General features: G+C 42.2%; 1 protein-coding gene across 5 annotated transcripts in view; it reads right to left on the reverse strand.

The window, feature by feature from the left end:
• Nucleotides 1–21,138, reverse strand: part of gramd1bb (GRAM domain containing 1Bb) — a 65,200-nt gene that overhangs the window by 3,496 nt on the left and 40,566 nt on the right. For 4 of the 5 annotated variants that reach the window (XM_070905582.1, XM_070905580.1, XM_070905579.1 and 1 more), the window contains 10 exons: nt 16,934–17,144; nt 9,908–9,928; nt 3,764–3,848; nt 3,053–3,156; nt 2,789–2,884; nt 2,094–2,174; nt 1,841–1,956; nt 721–883; nt 341–533; nt 38–181 (listed from right to left, as the gene is read on the reverse strand). In XM_070905582.1, the coding sequence (XP_070761683.1) occupies nt 38–181; nt 341–533; nt 721–883; nt 1,841–1,956; nt 2,094–2,174; nt 2,789–2,884; nt 3,053–3,156; nt 3,764–3,848; nt 9,908–9,928; nt 16,934–17,144 (1,214 nt within the window). Of the gene's footprint in view, nt 1–37; nt 182–340; nt 534–720; nt 884–1,840; nt 1,957–2,093; nt 2,175–2,788; nt 2,885–3,052; nt 3,157–3,763; nt 3,849–9,907; nt 9,929–14,243; nt 14,265–16,933; nt 17,145–21,138 lie in introns of all 5 variants that reach the window. The other variant, XM_070905578.1, reaches the window with a different exon arrangement.

Raw genomic sequence — 21,138 nt, forward strand, 5'->3', positions numbered from 1 at the left:
GTCAGAGGTCAGCTGTAGAAGCACCAGAAATACCGACCTGAGAATCGTCTCTGTTCCATGAAGTCACTCATGAACTGCGACTCTGTGAAGAGGATGTCATAGAGCTTGTCCACGCTGAACTTGTAGACCTCGTTGATGTACTGCCTGCCATTCAGATCCTCATGGAAGGCTTGTACTTCACCTACACGTCCCGAGAGACACACAAGACAAGTGAATTCAGAGGCATCGAAACAAGTTTGTTTTCAAGTCTTGTCATCCTCTTATGGTGTGGTGAAATCAATAAAAGAGCAGACTCTCCACTAGATGACGTATTTATGTTCATTCTGTTCTGTGCAGTTACCCTCGTCGTGCGTTTCGGAGGAGTCACTGAGCTCAGTGGGGATGTCTTCGTTGTCGTTGAAGTCCAGAGAAGGTGAGGGGACGGTACCACCAGGCCCGCTGGTATCATTGTTCTTCTCTTCCACCAGCAGTGGCACAGCAAGCAGCTCGCCATCTGGTAGGCAGTCTGCATACTCTTCTGCTGGGAGGTCAAACTGGGGAAAAGACAAATCAGTAGGAAAGGGGCATCAATCGCATTAATAATGTTCCCCTGTTTATCAAGAAAATATCTCTCGGCCCCAGAGAGGTATTTATAAATGTGTGTGTATATATATATATATATATATATATATATATATATGTGTGGGTGTTAAAACACAGTATACAACATGTGTCGCTTACTGTGATGGGTGTGTCATGGTTGCCTGGGCTGGGGATGGTGCTGTTCGGGACGACCTTCTTATGTAGCAGAGGAGGGCTCCCCTCGGGCTTGGCCTCAGCGCTGCTCTTGGACAAGTTGTCGTTGTTGATCTCATTCTCTTCGTTGGGAATCTCTTCACTGAACCTGAAGGCGCCAGAGAGCAGCGACAGGCTTTACTCAGTTGTACTCACATCATCAATGAGGATCTTGTAAAACCTGTGACAAGTTGTGTTTGCAGACTTTCTTAATGGTGTGATTGACTCAGGTGCTAGCTGGACAGTATTTGACACGTGATAACACACAATTGATATCAGGATGTTTGGACAATCACAGCAAAATCGCAGTTTAGTATACTTACTATACGTATAGTATACTGCATGTGAATCTGTGTGCAGATGAAAGAACCTCAAACCAACAAAGTAAGTGAAAATGATCCACTTCACTTTTACTGACAGGTATCTAGACTATTAACAAAGCCACAGTCAATTCAGGAGCCCATTATGGAGCATCTAATTTGACCTCAGTTCAGCCTTTGAAGTGTACAGACTGCCGGATATAGGCAAAAGATTAAGTTGTCTAATCATTCACATCACATACGTAGCCCACGTTTCCTAAAAGGCGAGCTGACAGAAAGACCAAACAGGTTCAAACCATGACTCTGTATTGATTTCACCCTCGCACATCCACTTCCGACATGAAGGGAAAATGTAAATGAAGGAAGAGACAGAGCTGAGAGAAATCTTTTAAGCCTTCCGACGAATGCAGTATTTGCTGTGTTGCATCTTTTGCAGCCTTAAAGTTCTCCCTAGTTGCTCAACAGTATCCATCCCTGCTGGTAAAGCAAGGAGTTTACAACTAAGTTGCAGTGTAAATCATTGTAGAGCTGAGAGGGATGTTAAGTGTGTGACTGTGTATCTAAAAGGATTTGTTGAGAAAGCCGGAGAGAGTGTGTGTGTGCTTGTAAGTGACTAAGCATGTGATTATGGCTACAGCTCGTATTGGGCTCTCTAATTATTTTGTAAATTGGATAATAAGGTCATCGACTGAAAAATGTTTACAGTGGTAGCCATAGTAACTGATACTGCGGCAGAATAGACTCACCCCATGGTGTTGAAGTCGTCATCAGGGGGAACATAGTCCTCATCGTCACTGGTTAGGCCGAGCTCGTTGCCATAGCACTGATGAACGAAGTGCCACAGTTCTTTGGGGCACAGGGGCTGCAAGAGGCATCAACCAGTCAAAGTAAGACATGAGAAGACTCGAGAACACTGCCGAGTAAAATTTGTGAAATGTCTTGCCTACGTGATTATCTTTCATTAGCAAAGTCACAAACTCGCAGGTCAGGCTTTCTTACCTTGTCCAGCAGCGCGTTCTGCCACAGTCTGAACATCATCATGTAAGTCCTGTCCCTGGCTCCAAATGAGGTGAAAAAGTGCTGTGAAAAATACACGGTAGTTTTGTATGTGAGTCTGGTTAGCACTGGAATGAAATAACACTAACTGTTGAAATTAAAGTGCTTTTTTTGAGGAGCACGGTTTAAACCCCTTCTAATCTGGGATTACTTTAATTTGTAGTGACATATTTTGGCAGTGATGGGGGGCATTAATGTCTTGCCAACTAATCTCCAGTCAACAATTTGTGACAGGAACATGTCCCCCCTGTTGGTGGTGAAGATTAAATCGCCAATCTTCCTGTTACAAACCAGACTTTGTACCTCAAGGCCTCCCCACTCTAAGGCAGTGGTTCCCAACCTTTTTCTTAAGGGACCCCTATTTTACCATTGTATATACACTGACGACCCCCACCGCACCATACCCACATTCAATTACAAAAAAAGAGGGAAAAAGTAGTACTTCTTTTGAAACATATTTATGTATATTTCATTATATTCATTGAAAAAAAAAACCAATAGCAGCACAGAACAATTAACTGTACAATTAACGTAAATCGTGAACTTAATAACTGCAGGACGTTTGTGTAAAACCAGCAATTTGTATAAAATTCTGAATACCAATACTAACATAAACGCCTTTAGTCTGTATGCTTTACCTTCTCAGTGTCTGTGCAGACCTGGATGGCATTGGGAATGAGGCGGGCAGTCTTCTCTTTTGTCATTGAGCAGATGTCCTTTAGCCGCACTGTCAGCTACACACACACACACACAAATGCACACAATTATACATATATATACACACACACACACACACACACACACACACACATATTACAGTTCCAAGTATGACCCAATACTGTCAATATATATAAAAAAAAAACATGGGAATGCACAGAGGCACTGAGCGTTAACAAGCATACCAGTGTTTCCCAGCGGAAGATGTTGCTATAGAAACAGATCCAGTTCTCAGAGAGGTAGAGTCGTCCCTGCAGGAGGATGTCCCGTTGGAGAGCACAGGAGTAGTCTGTAACATAAAGATGCCACATAATCACAGAAAGAATTACCACCATACATTAAGTTTGATGCTAAAATTAGAAAATGACGTCACAGAAAAAGAACATCATTAAGATACAGAATTGCTAAATAATCATCAAAAGGTACGTTCATCAATAGATTAGACAAGAACATGCTAATGTCCAAGAAACAGTACTTTCCAGCACTCCCGTTGTGTGTTTATCTTGTTTATCAGCTGTGAACTCATCATTACCAAACCATAACAAAGTCAAAGTCACACTCTGAGCTCAGTTTTAACCTAGAGCATTCTTTTTCAGAGAATTTCAGACAATGACAGTATTCATTGGAGAGTTGGGAAAAACCAACAACAAATAAACTAAACTAACATATTTATGGCACAGTGCAGTATGTAGCTTACACTGCTGGAACGGTTAATTATCAGGTTATCTAGACATTTTAAATCTTGTCATGATGTTCGACACTTGGAATGTAAAATACTTGTTTGTGTGTGTCTCCCCTCTGTTCTGTAAGGATTAATCATTTTTTCAATTACTAACAGCTTTGCTGCGCCCTGCCAGTCCTCAGATGGACCCTGTTTGTCCGCGACGTCCACTCACCCACAATGAGTCTTTCTGTGTCGGGGAGCTGCTTGAAGAGTTTCCTAAAGTCCTCATTGCGCTGCTTGTACGTTGGGCTCAACACCTGCAGTGACAGGCAGAGTCAGAAACACCATCACATACACACACACACACACACACACACACACACACACACACACACACACACACACACACACACACACACGTATGCTTCCAAAGCTCACACCCTTCATGCTCTCAGACTCGCTCACTCACAAGTGTTGTCTCTGTCGAGCAGCCCGAGTTGTTTGTTTCCACGAGCATGTGAGATTTAACCTCGTTAAAACCACCCACAGGTTTGATCAGGATGTCTGGTTCACTCTAATTACACCACGGCTTTCATTCTGTGGGTGATTTTGACAGGCACTGGAAATGGATGTACAGTGAATGGCAAGCAGAGTTATGTGGCCTGAGTTGTCTTTAAGGCTGCATCATTAATGATACTCAATAACAAAGTGATTTAAAGCGCAATTCCAAAAACATCAGCCTGCTGCAGATCATTCAATACACATGCTGCCGTGACTATGAGCATTTATAATAGGAGTCACATTCTCAGATTTGTATTACAGAGCAACATGTGTCTGACAATGAGGCCTTTGTTCAGTGACAAGGGGTAGGACAACAAATGCAGTATGTAGTGGTTTGATTAACCTGGTCAAACAAATGCTTTTCCGCACTGGGAGGGATATCCTACTCAACATGATCACACTCTCTGTCGCTTGGCTTCAGAAGACTTGATTATTTACAGAGAGAAGCTGTGATGTATAAAATCTCCAAATGCGTGCTAGAGTGAGGGCTCTCACAGTCTGCACCAGATGCTTTCCTTCAACAGGAAAGCTTTCAGGAAACAATAGCTGCCAATGCAGTAACAAGAGGTATATACTGAGACAAAAGAAAAATATACTCCTTTTGGATCAGGGCTGGTGGGAAAAGGACAGCATGTTCACTTCATGTGCCTGCCCTGTGAAACAAAGTTTCAATCAGTTGAAATACTGAAACACTGTTTGGATGTATATGTTTCTGCCTCTACTCAGCAAGACTGCTCTGGAAACATGCGAGTGACATCCCTGAAAAGCCCTTACTAATTGCCTGGAATTTAATTTAACTGATGTTACAACACCATGACGCTTCTTTTTAAAACCTTCATCCGTGACCAGAAACTACCAAACACACCTACACTGTTCGTACATCAAGTAAGTCACCCAGTAACCTGATGAACACTCCAAACAACAGGCCTCTCTGAGCTCTGAGAGACTTCAAATAGCTATGACTCATACCCAAACCAGTTGTTTACTTTAGTAGTGGGGAATTACCACAGAATGCTTACAGCAGCATACAGTAAAGCTTGCTACAAAGCCTTTTTGCCGACCACCTCTCTTGTGACATTACTTTGCCCAAAAAGGGCTCAATAATCTCTAAAAACCCAACACTTTTTAACTTCTTCGCATCATTTTGCTCACTCCTCTCAAGTAGAGGTCAACTTACAGCAGGGATCTCCTCAGAATTCCACTCAAAGTCCTGAAGGTCCGGGGCAGCCCAGCCCCACTCCCAACCCCACTCCCCTCTAGCAGGACCCTGCAGCAGCCACCCTGCCAACGCCTCATCCAGCTCCAGCACGGCCTCCCAGTCCGACATCGTACAATCCTCATACAGCTCCATAATCACAGCGCCAGATCCTTTTTGGCGCCTGGATGGGAGCAAATTTTCCAAAACGGGCCCCAGTGGGCTCTTCTGACGTCGGAGGACTTGTCAGTTACAGTAGGTTTGGAAAATAAGAGTAGACAGAGCTTGTGAGTCCAGTGGTTTGGAAGCTGCAGTATATCCGCCCCCTGTTTTGGGTGCTGCTCCCTTTCAGCGTTGAGCGGTGGACACGGCACACTCCAGCCACATGATCCTTCTCGCTCTGTCGTTCTCTGGCTCTCTCTCTTCCTTTCACACACACACAGGGAGAGGAGTTACGGCCGTTGCCCTCTAGTAACCCCGACCAACAAGTCCTTTATTATCAAGCCTTTTTCCTTTTTTCCTGCTTACTCCTCCTAGTAAGTGTACGAGTGTGTGGTGCTGTCCAGGTCTAAGTGCCTTGTAATTACCCAGTTTACGACCAGCAAAGAATGAGGGAAGTTTACTTTGTGGATGACTAATACAAACAAGAGATATGGCAGGGAAGACAGAAGCTACAGTAAGAGGAAAGAAAACAAGACCGAGTAAAAGAGACAAATGAATGTTTTCAGTCCGGTGAAGTGTGTTGAGTCCGTCTTGCTGTCCAACCAAGTGATTGAGTTACAGAGAACAGATGTGAGCGTAACCTCCAGTTACCTCCGCCTGCAAAACAACACCATCAATCTTGACAGGGTCTGCACTGGGTTGCAGTGCAGAGCTTAAAACGCAGGGTGAAGTGGCCGGACCGTCATACTGTGAATATTTCTTTGTTTGTCTGTTTCATTTGATTATTCATTCATCCAAAGTAAAAGGTAACAAAAGTGCAGATCAGTGCCGATTTATTTAAGTATTGAAGGTATGAAGGCGTCCCCTCCTTTCTCTCTGCCTTGGCATTGAGGTCATTCATGTACTCCTGATACTTGATCACGCTCTGTTACTCTCAGCGAGCAAGAAAGATGCAGAACTCGCAGCTCCTATTTTAGCAGCGCTTAAAAAACAATTGGTGTGCATGCCATCCCACTATTCTTAACTGAAAATATTTCAAGAGTCAAGAAGGTGGGCATAGGGAAGGAGGACCCAGTGGCAATAAAAAAACACCAGTGTTACCACTACAGCTTGCATTTCATTGACTCCTGCTGGATGAAGCAAATATGTCGCCCACATTTGTGCACTGGAATTCAGCCACGACTTTCCTCTGCTGTTATTTCCCAATCCCCACTTGAACCTGACACCAAGGAGACAATCTGAAGCAGGAAAAATAGATGAGACTTCAGTCGCAGGCCGCTGTGCTGATCATTCACACGCAGCTTTAAAAAGGCTGACAGAAGACCTTTATGTCCCGCTCATTCTATTAATTTCCTTAAACAAAACACGCAAAGAAAGAGGCCACTGTGACTGATGCAGCGTCCGGTGTTCAGGTGACAGTAAGAGACTTGAGGTGAGGTGCGGATACACAGCGTTTATGGATTTGGTTAAGTATTAACTCGCTGGACAAACAGTAGGGGATGGGAGAGACTGGTACTGTAAACCAGGGTGGGGTTTTAGTGTTTAAAGGGGGGAGTGGGGAGGGCTAGAGATGTGTGTGTCCATCCTGTTAACAACAACCCGTGGTCGTTTTTCATTTGATGGAAAGTCAAACTATGTGGGTGTATCGATCTGAGCAGACATAAACAAATTCTCAAAAATCTCACCCATCAATGCACTGTTTGTCAGTGTTTTGCCTCTTGTTGCTAACTTCCCAGAGCCTGCGGGCATGGTTGCCACGGAGGCATTGCGACAAACTTGAGCAGATGCAAAGCGAATGAACAGGCGCCATTAGAGGGCTGTTGAAGAAAGATGGCCACTGTGCGCATCTCTAACAGGCTCAGAACTCACATCAGGACGGATGGATTTTTAATCACTGCGGTTTCAGTGCCATGGGTAGTCATCATTGCCATGTAGAGGTGCACACACACTGTCCTACATGCAGGTGCATCATGGGTACGACACCTACATATACACTTACCGACCAACTGAAGTAAAAGTAGCTATTGGACATACTTCACTTCCTGATTGAGCGTCAGTATTTATTGCATGAGTAAGGTTGAGCGTGCAAGATGTCAGGAACACAGCTCTAATACTGAGATGAACATTTGTTTTTAAAGATAAATTCACCATCATGAATCAATTGTTATGGTAAATTCCACTCATTCACACTGCCAACTCCAAGCAGCAAAAAAAACTTTTAATACAGCTTTTAATACTTCATTGTCTTCTTTCTTGTTGCTTCCCACAACAGATGTATCGAGAAAATTACACCTGATATCAGAAAGTTTTTAAAACAACTTGTTTTGGAAGCAGGTGAAATACTCTAACCAGCCAGATTTCACTTGTTTTAAAGGATAAGGCTGGTGACACTTTTCTTATTGTCAGCGAATCCCATGAGGAGACTAAAACCAACAATGCTTTAGTCCAAAGCCCACTGAACACACCTTTATAACCTTTATAAACAGGTCACACATATATAGTTTAATTTTCTATTAATCAGCTGGGCACTGTGGATTTTCAGCTGTGGATTAATACACATTTTCGGAAACAGGATGTTATATGTGGGATTGAGTCAAAAGAAACTACAGTGTGTGTGTTCAAGGTAATGAAGGCCCATATCACCCAGTGTAACAGTGTGGCTCATTGATGTGTTTCTGATACAACAACGGAGCTCTGTGGTACAGAGGTTAAGATATTCCAGGTTTTGACTACACAGACAGTTCTTGTTAGTAGATTCAACTCATTGCTGGCTTTCATGGGATTTGTTGCCAGTAAAACAACATAACATCACAAGCTTTATCCTTTGAGAAAATAAGATTTTGGGACTCAATAGTTGGCAATATAAGTTTGGGGTATTTTGCAGTGCATTTGATGATGAGAGCAGATGGTCCTGGTATCTTGTACGCTTGATGTATACTGTGCTAGTAGCCATCTGTATGTCATCTGTAAACATGACATTTACATCTGTTAGACACTAGAAGTGTATAAGTCAGAGCAACACCAACTCCAGATTGTTACTTGTGAACTCCTTTCTAGATAGCGGGTCAGTAGAGGAAATGTGAGTGGCTTACTACAGCTGAGTGAATTAGAGAAGTATTTCAGAGGATGTCTGGACTTTTTGGACCAAGCCTCTTTTGAACTCAACAGCATTTCTCCATTTCCCCTATCTGCGGGGAGGTCCCTGTTTTCTTCTTATTGTCATACCTGGCCCTTAAAGCCTGAAAGTCCTAGCGTCCATGTTTATTAGGACATAAACACAGAAACAGAGTCAGGCTGGTGGGAAACATGCCACGACCTAAAGCACCATGCTCCATTCCCCTGTTGTTCAAAGGCATTCAAGGCTCGTCCAGAGGCCCCTGTGATGGTTTGTTGATTTGTTTAGTACAGTGAGAAACTCAGTGGGCTTGTTACCACCTGTTGCGTACCAGAATTAGAAGTTTGAATTGTGACAAGCATTTGGCCACCATCCAAAAAACTCTTACTGTTAATACACATTTGAATCATTTAGATGAGACCACGAGCAAATAATCATTCTGTAATTGAAACTATAAGGTTTATATAATTATTATATAATAATAATTAACATATGTCTATTTTAACAAGTCAAAATCACTTCCTCCAAAGTGTGGCTTGGCTATTAGGTGGTAACAACTCTGACTGAAGTCAATGGAATGAGAAACAGGCAGGAGGGATATTGTCATTCCACCGGTCTGAGAACCAAAATACAGAGCGAGAGAGACAGAAAGATATCCAGGGTTGCACAAGAATACAAGTCATGCTTACTCTCAGGATGTGTTGTCTTTCATGCTGGGGAGAGAGGGGGAGAGTGTATACACAGGAAATAAAAAAAAAGAAAAGAAATAAAACAACATAAAATGGGAAAAAGTCCAATAAAGACACTTCTGGAGAAACTAGGGTTTGACACTCAAGTCCAACACTCTCGTTCTTACTCACTCTGCGGACTTAATTAACAGGCATCTTTTCAGTGTAAAAGTTGGTTGAACATAATTACTAAGGGGTTGATCAACAACTGACCACATGTAAAAGGTTTATGGTGGGGTCAGAAATAGTGTTAGCACTCCATCTTGTGGTGTAAAATAAAACTGCAACACTTTGGAGAGGAAATATGGAAAAAAATTAGTAGGTATCGTATCTAGTGTGTAAAGTCCCACTGTAGCCTTCAATTCCTTTGGTTCCCTGCATCAGAAACCTGTGGCCCTTTTCAACCCATGCTAATCCCTGCCTGGAGGACCAGTAACCCAGTAAACAGGGTCAAGGACAGCAACCTTTCATCTCGTAAGCAGCACCCGCCACTAAAACAAGACTCCCAGGAGTCACCCACATGACGTGAGCTCACGCCAGCACACATATATACACCCATAAAAGACACATATGACATATGTTCATAATGTAAATAAAATCAAAGGGGTGACTTACGTTGTACCAGCTTTGGCTCTTCTGTGGAGAGAAAAAGAGAGAGACAGAGGATTTATTTCACTCTGTGAAGCTTGTAGAGGCTGCAGCAGGCTTGTGGGCTCTCACAGACATACAGAGGATGTGGCGTGAAGGTCATACTGTACCTCACACCCTTTCCTGCCAGGAATTACAGGAAGTTATCAAAACTATTTAAAATCCAGAGGCCGTGGCTGTGTTCGAAATCGCATACTAACATACTATTCATAGTAAGTATGACATAAATTTGAGTATGTAGTGCGTTCAAACTGCATAGTATGTGGATTTTCTGTGTGCGAGAAATACTCAGATGTTTTCTAGATTAGCAAGAATTTCTGAGTATTCAACGTGAGCTTACTGGACATACTCAACTGCCCCAAAATGCATTGCGTCACATCCGACTATGCAATGGCGGTAATATAACTGCGAATGATGGAGAGTGAATATGAAACAGAAGCTACTCAGGACGCAGGACGATAAGGTACAGTTAAGAGGAAAAAAATGCGGCAGCTCATATATATGATGTACTGTAGAAACAAATATCTTATTACGTTGGTATGCAATTTCAAACACACTCCGTCTGTTCGTTTCAACTGTGTTTGATTCTGAACCTCAAAGTGCTGAGGTAAACCCAGTGAAATTCTCTTTCAGTTCACTCACCTGGCCACTCAAATAACACTGATATTTGCAGAGCGACACAAAGACCTCCGATTTGATTGATTCATCAAATATAGCAATCTTTCAAAATAAAAACATTTCCGAGGAAAATCTATTTCCTGTATTATCGGAACTGAAAGTAATTTCACTCCAAACCTGCCATATACTGCATTAATACATTAGATATGCTGTTAATTTTTTTTTACTGTGTTTATATTTAACATACATGTACTACAATAAGTCCATCTCTCTACAATTTATCTGAATGTTCTAGAAATTAGAAATATAGAGTTTTACAGTGTAAATGATAGAGTTTTGAATAATGAGCATTTTACAATTCGAGAAACTTCTTGGAACAAGTTAATAACAAGTGAAATGATTTCACCTTCTTGTGTGAAGATAAGACTTAATGCTCCATACCATATTCAATTAATCCTAATAAAGTGATATTCATGAAAGGCGCGACTTACTATCATTTATACATTTGTGTACTCTTCATGAACAACCAATTGATTCTGTTGCAGTTTCATAACAGCAGAGGGCAGCAGAGATGTATCTTAATCATGACTATGACAATATACATTTTCCAGCCACATAAACACACTTTCCGCTTTAACAGTCTAAGAGCAAAAGTCCCAGAGGGGAAGCATGCAGGTGATCATTCAGAGGGTGAAACGAGGAAGAGGGGAGAAGAGGGAGAGGAGGGGTAAAAAGTGATATCCAGTGTCTGATTCCAGTTGTACAATAAATAAAAGCACCAAATTTTAAGTTAAAACGACAAGAAATTCCAATACTTAACTAGCAACAAACTGTTTCTATTTTGGAGAACTTATTATGATGAGTTATAGTTTGACCTCCTAGCACGACCATTGTTAAACATTACTGCATTTTTGCGGACTTGATAATAGTTATTATCATAATATAACTGAAGACTGAGTGAGATTGTGTTTCAAACAGGATTTAAACACTTTCTTTTTTTGACCTGGCGGATAATGAGGCTTACAACTGGCCACAAAATTTGCCTCATAAATTCTGTGGCCATTTTGACATTTGGTTCACAAATGTAGCAGAGCTCATTGTACATTTCTCTTTCAAAAACCTGAAACAATTTCTCTTTTGTGCCCAGGGTCGTCTGAGTTTTCCTGCGTCTGACGAGGTTTGGTGGTTATCTAGTGTGCGTGGCGTTAGCGGGCAGTGAGCTGCAGTAGCAGGCCCGAGGCCTGGCTGTGACGATAGCTGGGCTAATGTGGGCTAATCTGATCTGAAGGTGACAGAGACACGAGAGAGGAATTACTTTGAGGCCACTGTCTGCATGAAGTCGTGTGTGTGTATGCGTGTGCCATTGTGTTTGACTTTGTGTGACTGCACGCTATGGTGTTTACGAGATTTATGACAGCATTGTTTACATGGAGAGGGACAAGTTACTGTGATTGTATACATGTGGAGAGAGAGAGAGAGAGACAGAGAGAGACTATCCAACAGTTAAATAGAGTTTTGCCTGGGATTTACAGTGGTTTGAGTCTGTTTGTATAACTCTGAACTATATTCTTTGGTTTAAATGTCACCACATATGGGGCTGTGGATTACAGAAATGTGAACTTCAGCTTCAAAAGAAATGAACAAGGACCAGATTTTGAGTAACATCTTGGAAAGTACTCATTCAGAAAGTAAATTGTGCACGTGATGGTTTTAAACTCCACCGACCGGTACAAACCAATACTAGGGTGGCATCAGTTTTCAGATTAAAAAAAGAAATCTGCTGTGAACTTCTGATTACAACAAGGCTTTAAAATAAGGCAGAATCTTCAATATAAAGACATTTTAAAATAAACAATTTTACACAGTTCACAAATCACTGTCCTTTCACATTAATTCAGGGGATGGAAAGCATGGGAAAGGACACGAGGGGCTGAAGCTATCAAAGGGGATCCTACAGTCGCACAGCTACAGAGGAAGTGGAGGGCCGGGGGATTTAATGGGGGCCAGCGGGGATTGTCAATGGGTCAAATGAAAACAAGAAGAAATGCTTACTTTAATCAGGTTTAGTCTGTCATACTGAAAGAAAATTAAAAGAGAAAACAAAACGTTAACCAAAGCAGTGAGCAACATGAACACAGAAAGAAATAGAAAAATGAGAGAAGAAGCTGAGGTCCAGTGAGTCTGTGGCTCATAAACAACTCTCAAGTACAAAACTGCAGTCACAATGCGACAGCGTCAGAGGGCTGAAAACGCTACTGTGCTACTGAATCTGACCGTCCACCTAGCTTGTACATTACACGAGAAGCCTGATTGATTACTGTTGCATCATCGTCACTATTATCGTCATATGGCCCTCGCTGCAGAGAGGCATGGCACCCCCTTTGCTGAATGCACTCTTTTATTTGGATTGCATTAGGGCTAGGGTGATCAAGCTCACGTTGCCGGGACAACCTCACGCCATGTCTGGGGTCATGTGACCGCTGCTGACCACAGGGGCTCACGTGTGTGTGTTGGGGTGGGGGGTGGGGGGGGTTGCACTAGGGTTGGGAGGGGGTTGGACGGTGGCACAGAAACGAAAAGTGATGTAATCAACCAGGATATGTGTGTGTGTGTGTGTGTGAGTGAAACAGACCCAAATAGAGCGCCGTGAGGCTGCTATTCACACCAACCTCCCATTTATCGTCTCCCTGTGTTTGACTGTCCCATCTCTGCCTGTGTCTATAACACTGACACAAATGAGACCCTATATACTGACTCCCTATACACTCAGCAATACATTTAATGAGTGACAAAATAAAGTGGGATGAAGTCTGACAAGTAGCAAATTGCATGGATGAAGCGACAATATGGGCGATGCACTAAAACGTGACGCCTGCAGTATATTCACAGGAATGGGAGGGGGATTTTGCGAGAGGAGGGATCCTCTCATGTGGCAACAGAGAGGCGGCTCAAATAATGATGTAGTCCTGGAGCTCTGGACTGGGATTCTGGCAGGACTTTTAAGAGTTTATCCCTCTGCAGCCGGGCAGTTACACAGCATGACAGATATAAAGCTCTCATTACCGCAATGTAACAACAGGATAAGTTTGTAAAGAGAGGGACGGGACACAGGCCAAAGTGGAAAAAAAGGAAGAGGAAAAGAGAAAGGAATTGGGACAATTATTTGCAGTATTGTTTATTAGGAATTTGCACCAGAAACGTTCATTTTCATTCATGGAATCTGACAAAATCTCAAAAATAAGGCTCAATTTCTCCTTTATATATATGTGTGTGTTCGCTTTTTCTTTTATTTCTCTACATTTGAATAGCAAAAAAAAGAACATATCCTGATCCTGACTATATTTATATGTATATGTATACCAAGCTTAATACAAGCATTTGAAAGTGTAATCAGGAATTTGCTACATTGCATATCACCAGAAAGGAAAAGAAAGGACAGGAGAGGAGAGGAAGTGAATGCGGTTGTGTGGGGTTGTCTGTTTTAGGAAATGTCCATCTGCTATGATTGTGGGTGCAGATGGGGCTTGTAACGGTTGCAGTGTGCACGGGAACAAGCTGGGTTCAGGGTGAAGCATTGCAAACAGGGTTCGGACATTTCCACAGAGCGGCTCACAAGACAAGAGGTGGGGCAGAGGGGAGGTGGGCACAGAGATATTTGAAGAACAGAAAAAAGAGTAATGCTTACTTTGGAAAGTCGCTTGTGAGACTAGCATGCAATCAGGAGAAGAACAAAGAAAAATCAGATAGAAAAAATGAAAAGAAAAAGAAATCAACTGCAAGAAGAAACAGCTGAAAGTACAAACAGAAGAGCTGAACAGTCATTATCAGATGGCACACATTATCATATGACATGTAGCAGCAGCAGCAGAGAGAAGGCGTGCACACTGTGTCGTGGAGACAAAAAAACCATGAAAGAAAAAGAGACAAACGACAATGAGTGATTAAAAACAGATGAGGACAGAATGAGAAGGTAAATGAAGACGGGAGTGACATGGCTTATTCCTAACGTTTTGGAAGCTCAAATTGAGTGCTGAGCGTGCAAAACATTAGAGCCACATGCTCCTTCTGTGAAATAACCTGAAAGATTCAACCCATCACTGAGCTCAGTTGTGGAGGGGAGATGCAGATGAGGGGGAGGACAGCAATTATAACATCTGAACACCTCTTCTGTTTTTAATCTTTTTCTATCAATGTTCATGGTTGGGATGTCGACAGATGCTCTACTTCTGTTCTCTTCTTAACTTATCTATTCAGAGCTGAAGTAACCACAGAAACCAGGAAACACTTACAACACAGCAAATCTGTCGACAACAAAAAGTTCTCCAACTTGCTGCTAAAGGATAGGTTCCCATTTTTTCATGTCCCAGTGTTCATGCCCATATTTGCATTAAAAGTGTTTTTGCTTGCTGTAATCATTCCTCCTGTTCATTCTGGCCATCAAGAGATCCAATCCGAATGTGCTTCCACTGTAAGTGATGGGGGACAAAATCCACCTCAGACTGCTGGAGGACGGTTGATTTTGTCCCCCATCAATTACATTGGAATCACATTGGAAGGAAGGATCTCTTCACGGCCAATATTAGCAGGAGGAAAAATAACAGCTTTCAATGCTCATATGGGCACCTGACATTATTTTAAGATAGACTTGAAAAAATGCAAACCTTTAAACCCAAACAAATAATTTCTTGAATGTCTGAACACAATCTCAGAGGAAAAATGCTAATGATAAAAATTTTGGATTATCATACCAGTATTATCAGCAAAACCTGGCTCATGGCCTGTCTATGCAAAGTGTGCTGTGGGAATCTGTCCACAAGATGTAGTGATATCCATCTAACAGGTAAACAAACTAAAAGGGTCCAAACAAAACTATCCCGACTGAGACAACAAATACATCACTAGCTCAGGGAGGACATGGTGTGGAGCACATGGTTTTAGTTAGCATGGTAAGTTAGCATGTCTTCATCAGAGTAACTTTGACGTTGCAGTACTTTGATTAGGACATGCTGTTCGTCACTTATTTAAAGCTTTAACTATAACTGTGTGCACCAGACCCTGTCCCTGCAGACCCTGTCCTGTCTGCTGATTTGAGGTCAGAGTTGGCTGATACACATCCTTGTGCTACGCCACTAGTTCTGACCTCTAATTCTAGCGTTGACGATATATACATATTGATGATAGTGAGTAACTAAGCTAAGATCAACTGACTCAACTCAACTCCATTCGTTGAATAGATAAAGCATGCTTTCTTTCACTCCTGCATTACAGCTCTGACAGGGCAGGATACAGTGGCAGCATTTCAATATTGGACTGTCCTGTCTACCATTAACTTGCAAAGAGAGAGTAAAAGACTAGGGAGTATATGGGATGTAAAAATGAAAGGCTGGAATGGAGAGGAGGGTGCAATCTCTCCAGAGGGGGGAGAGTGATAGCTGCAGCTCACTAGTTACATATCAGTGTGTACAAGTCAATAACCAGTCATGAAGGGTACGTCACTACACTGGGAACAAGGAATACAGCCGGGCCGACCGTAATGTGTTTGTGCTGTCACCGTTTATGAATGGCTGCACATGTGACAAGCAAGAGTTGCCATATAATCTGGACTACAGTATCATAAAGTCACTGTGATGTCACTACGGTCACTACGGAACATCAGAGAAAAGCCTCATTTCAATACTGTCTATCTGATTTGATTCTACTTTACACAAGAAAGGGATAACATGTCATATTCTTACTGTAATTAAACATGTAGGTTGTGTAACTGTTTCACATGCACTCTCACACTCATGGTTTCCATCTGTATTAGCATTACAGTAAATGTAAGAAGTTTAAAAGAAGTACAGATATGAGTTTGCGAGATGTGTTGAGGTGGACTGTGCAATTACACTGATCAGAGGAAGCGGTATAAATCAAGTATGTCTGCATCACATACAACAAGTATAATGATGTGTGCTGTTTATGCTTTTGGTCCAGACATAACTCTTAGTTTCAAAGAAGTGTCTTAAGCCTTATCCTGACCAGTCTAACCTTAATCCATGTGTGTGAAATTGGCACCTTGTGTCCCACAGTGAAGCCTTTCACAACAGCTATTCTGTGAAAATGTTAGAACAGCTTTGTGAGGCACAAAGTGCTGTATGATTGTTCTCTACCAGGAATCTCTCTTCACAGAGCCAACTCTTTTCAGTGGAAAGGACACACTGTCGAGCATTCTTGACAGAACTGAGAACTTTACGAGGTTTTAGTGCTGATACTAAATATGTTTTAAACTCCGGTAAAAGTGTCCCACGCTTCAAACTGTGAGGCTAACCTTCATTTCTGTCAGGTCGCAGGGAAATGCGTCAAACGGGTAAAAAGGAGCATCTCCTGGTCGCTCACCTTTGAGTTCTTTCCCCCGCTTCTTGCTGACTGCAGGGAGTATGTTCTCTGGACAACCTGCTCAGGCGTGGAGGGGGATTTGTCAGAGGAGTGGTCTGAACCCTTCTCGACCATATTCTCACCCTCCTGGCTCTGTGGTGTGGGAGAGCGCGAGCGTTTACGCAGGACTGGTGAGCAGGCAGGCGTGCTCTTGTTTGAGTTACTGGCAGTGCTAAAAGAAAAGAGACAGAAAGAGGGATGAGAAAATCATCTACATATGCATTCTAATGTCTTACAACAAATGGTAAGATACAGTATATTCTAGTCTTCATTGAAAATCATTGAAATCATACAAACTCCCTGAACATATCAATGTAAACATCATGCAAGGTTAGTTTACAGATCAGTGTGGACAGCACATACACTGTAACCTCACGCTTACATCACTTCAGGCTTAACGGACTTGGAGCGCCATGTAACTAACCTGGCTAATAACAGCTAAGCTAATATGGGAAACCAACCACAACAACAACAACAACAGTAGCAGCCGTGAGGGAAACAAATGCAGTAAGACACCGTCACTAATGCTCCACTTTAAAAGCAACAAGGAAATCGATATGCTTGTTTTTGAGCCCATCGCCAATTTGATTGAGAAATGTAGTCTGGAAAAACATCCAAATGATATTGTCTCAGCCCTGACATTTATTGAGCGGTTTATCTAAAATCCTGTAAAATATGAGGCCTTACAATAATTAAAGATCTTTTCCCCTGAAGTACTAAAACTGTTTCCATGGCTGCAGCAAAGCCACTCTGGAAGGCACAACAAGGATTAAATGATCAGAGATACAATGCCATGTGGAAAGCATCATTCTGGGTATTAATCTATTGGTACATGTTCACTTTAACATGGGGATTTGCTTCAATACCTCCACTAACAGCTCTCCAGCCAAGTGGTAGGACTGTTGTCTTAAGACAGGTAGTCCCTGGTCCTTCCATCCTACACAAAGGTAGCATCTGTGATCCAGCATGAGACACTAGTCTCTTTCTTACACACACACACACACACACACACACACACACACACACACACACACACACACACACACACACACACACACACACACACACACACACACACGTCAATGGCTCAGCAAGAAGCCTTCTCCTCACAATGACAGAAGCTAACAAAAGGCTCTGCAAGTGATCTGTGTGGCAGCGCGCCTGCCAGGCACAGTTACTTGACATGGCGTTATGCAAGCCATTACGTCACTGCCAGCCAATGGCTGCTGTTAGTGGCCATGAATTACTGATCTACTGTTACATTCGGGACTTCAGAGCAGCTTAGAGCACTGAATCATAGAGGGCAGCGTTGACAGCTTCTGTCCGACTGTCCTCTGCTGCACCAGTGGCTGGTTCAAGGACGACACAGAGCTTTCACATCTGTACCCATAATGCACTTCTGGTATATTATGGTACCTCTGACATCAATTTATATGATTACCAGGTGGTCTGCTGTTCAGTGGATGCTCTTTTGACTGTACTGTACGTTGTGTACTCTGCACTGATTAGTCCCTACTGACCTGATTAGGACTATACTTGCATGGAAATCGGTAATCTGGAAAATTGTAATATCCAGCTTCCTATTTTGCCTTTATTATTATATCTTAGCCACACCTTTTCATCTATCCTATGATAGTTTATCAGGTGGTGTAGGGCATCCATCAGGGTATGAAGTCTGAGTACAAACGCTCACTATGATGGTAGAGAGCAGAGTACATTGATATTCAGCATGCATGATAACCTCTGTCTGAGCCAGGAGACTGTCTAGGGGGCCATACACATGCAAGTGGGAGTACGTAAAAATATCAATATCCCTTTTTGCCCATGTTTTCATGTGCTTGGTTTGAGGTAGCTGTTTAGTAGAGGCGATAAGCCACCAGATCCTGTTGCATCTCGTGTGGTGATCAACTTTGTTAATAGATGACATCCTAAACAACATCCACGTTACTCAATAAATGTATGGTATTTGCTGGGTGAAGTAGTACCTATGCCTTTTCCTTGCTGTTAATGTTTTATTTCTCAAGTGTATTTATTTTTAACGATGTAACGGTGGTCTTTATTTCAAGCCTGGTGACCTGCCTTCAGTATAAAACACTGCAGGAAACATCCACATGAAAGGAGGCTACAAAGAATATTGTCTTTTGATTTCACTGCACTGTGCTAGATTTAACTACTGACTTTACACAACTAAAGAGGGCAGTAGGGTGGGTGTAGTGTTTAGAGTATTTTGGAAATTTTGAATGTGACAGTACTGATGTGGGGCAAAATGTGTTGGTGTTGGACGTGTCAGTAACAATTAAGCAGAACAGTACAATTTTGTCATGAAGGACTACAGCTATTTGGCTTTAGAAGTCAATGTGTCCTGATCAGGCCGGAGGGGGAAACCTGTTATCATTCTAATTATACATACAGCTTATGGCTATAATGTGAATGAGAATCAGTAGAGGTCAGCATGTAGCTCGATGTAAGAGAGGGAAGTCAGGTGCTGGCTGGTGGAAGCCCTCCAGTTCTGTTTTTTCTAATATCACTGAACCATGTCTTACACTGGGCCACAGTTCTCCTCGGTCAGCACAACGCATTAATAAAATGGGTTATCTCCTCCCGGGGTAATTTCATCATCGTATGCTGCGGCGGTCTTATTAAACATGCTGTATATTTGCTTGTGGCCATTCTGAAAGTCTTCAGTTTACTCTTGGGAGCAGAACTTTGGGAGTTCTCATACATCTAAAATTAAAAAGTACTAAAAAGTACAAATAATGCCACAGGAGTAATGTAGATGTAACAGACACAAAGACGGTTTTTAATATCTTGTATTGAAGGTACAGTTACTTAAGACAGTTGTGTTAGCATGCCAGTTAAAATGCCCGGGTGGTGCAACATAAAAAACACTTGTTTACAACTGCAGAGACCATCTGGCTTTACCCCACTGAAAACTATTGGCCATTATCCCTGGTGGGAAGCCAGTGAGGGATTGTGACTTTATCGCGTCCAGAGGGACTTCTATTAGTTTTTTTCGATACTGCGTCCTTCTGTTATAATTTAGAAAAAAAGCTGCTTCTGCCTGTTGACTTGCACCATGTGCTACTTGATTGGGAGAGGTGACCACACATGATGTGGTGATTAGGCTCAAAGCTGATCATCAGTAACACTCTGCACATTGTTGACCATTGGCATTGTCCACCAGGACAGGTACAACCTGACAAGAGGATCGACATTTCTCAGTAGCAGTGTGTCTCTATTCACGGCAGGTGTGCCAGTTTGTAGTGTTTTATTCAAATACAACACATGGATGTATCAAAAATATATCTATTAAAAACATGATGGAGACCAGCTTTAAGAAATGAGCAGCAAAGGATCTAATTAGAGAATAGCAACTGTTCTTATAGATTTTGCATTTGAACTTGGGGCTGCTGAATCTCATGGCAAACCCTTAAGGTCTTCCACAACCTCCCATCTATCCCAAGAGCATTTGAGCCCAACAATAATCAAGTGATAATGCCATCATAGATTAGAAACATTTGGCAGATAACACAGACATACGGCACACTCCGTCTTCCCAACTATCAAGTAACTGCATCTACCACCACCACATGTTCTCCTGCAAACAATGTCCAAGCACCACACAAACAAACCTATTACTCAAGAGACAGATAGTATCTTCATACAATGTGTCAGAGGTGCTCCTTTCCATATCCTGGCTTGTTTAATGATGTCCCAGTCAGCTTTCATCATATGCTCAGAAGCAAACACACACATTAACACTCCCTCACACACTGTAGGTCAGGGTGGACAGATGCAAGACTGGGTGGGGATGACGTTTAGTGTGATGTTAAAACCAAGCCCCATAAGGCCATTAATTACACAGCTAAAAAGCTAAACTCTTTTTATCGTACATCATTATTTATCCACATGGTTTTAACCAGTGGCTTGGGTTGGGACTTAACAAAACTATTAGCTAGATAATAAAAAATAATGTCTATATAGTGGTAAGTAAAGTTATCTAAAGGTTGCCTGAGGTGCAATATCTTTTATGATTAGGAGCTGTGGTTAGGTAACAAAGCACCAACTGAAAAATACAAAAAACAAAACAGTGTTACATAAAACAAAACATTAACAAGAGGATCATCTTTCCCTCCATGCAGAAAGTGACAGGATTTCCCTGGCGC

This window comes from Enoplosus armatus, chromosome 5 (genome assembly GCF_043641665.1).
Source record: "Enoplosus armatus isolate fEnoArm2 chromosome 5, fEnoArm2.hap1, whole genome shotgun sequence".
NCBI lineage: Eukaryota > Metazoa > Chordata > Actinopteri > Centrarchiformes > Enoplosidae > Enoplosus > Enoplosus armatus.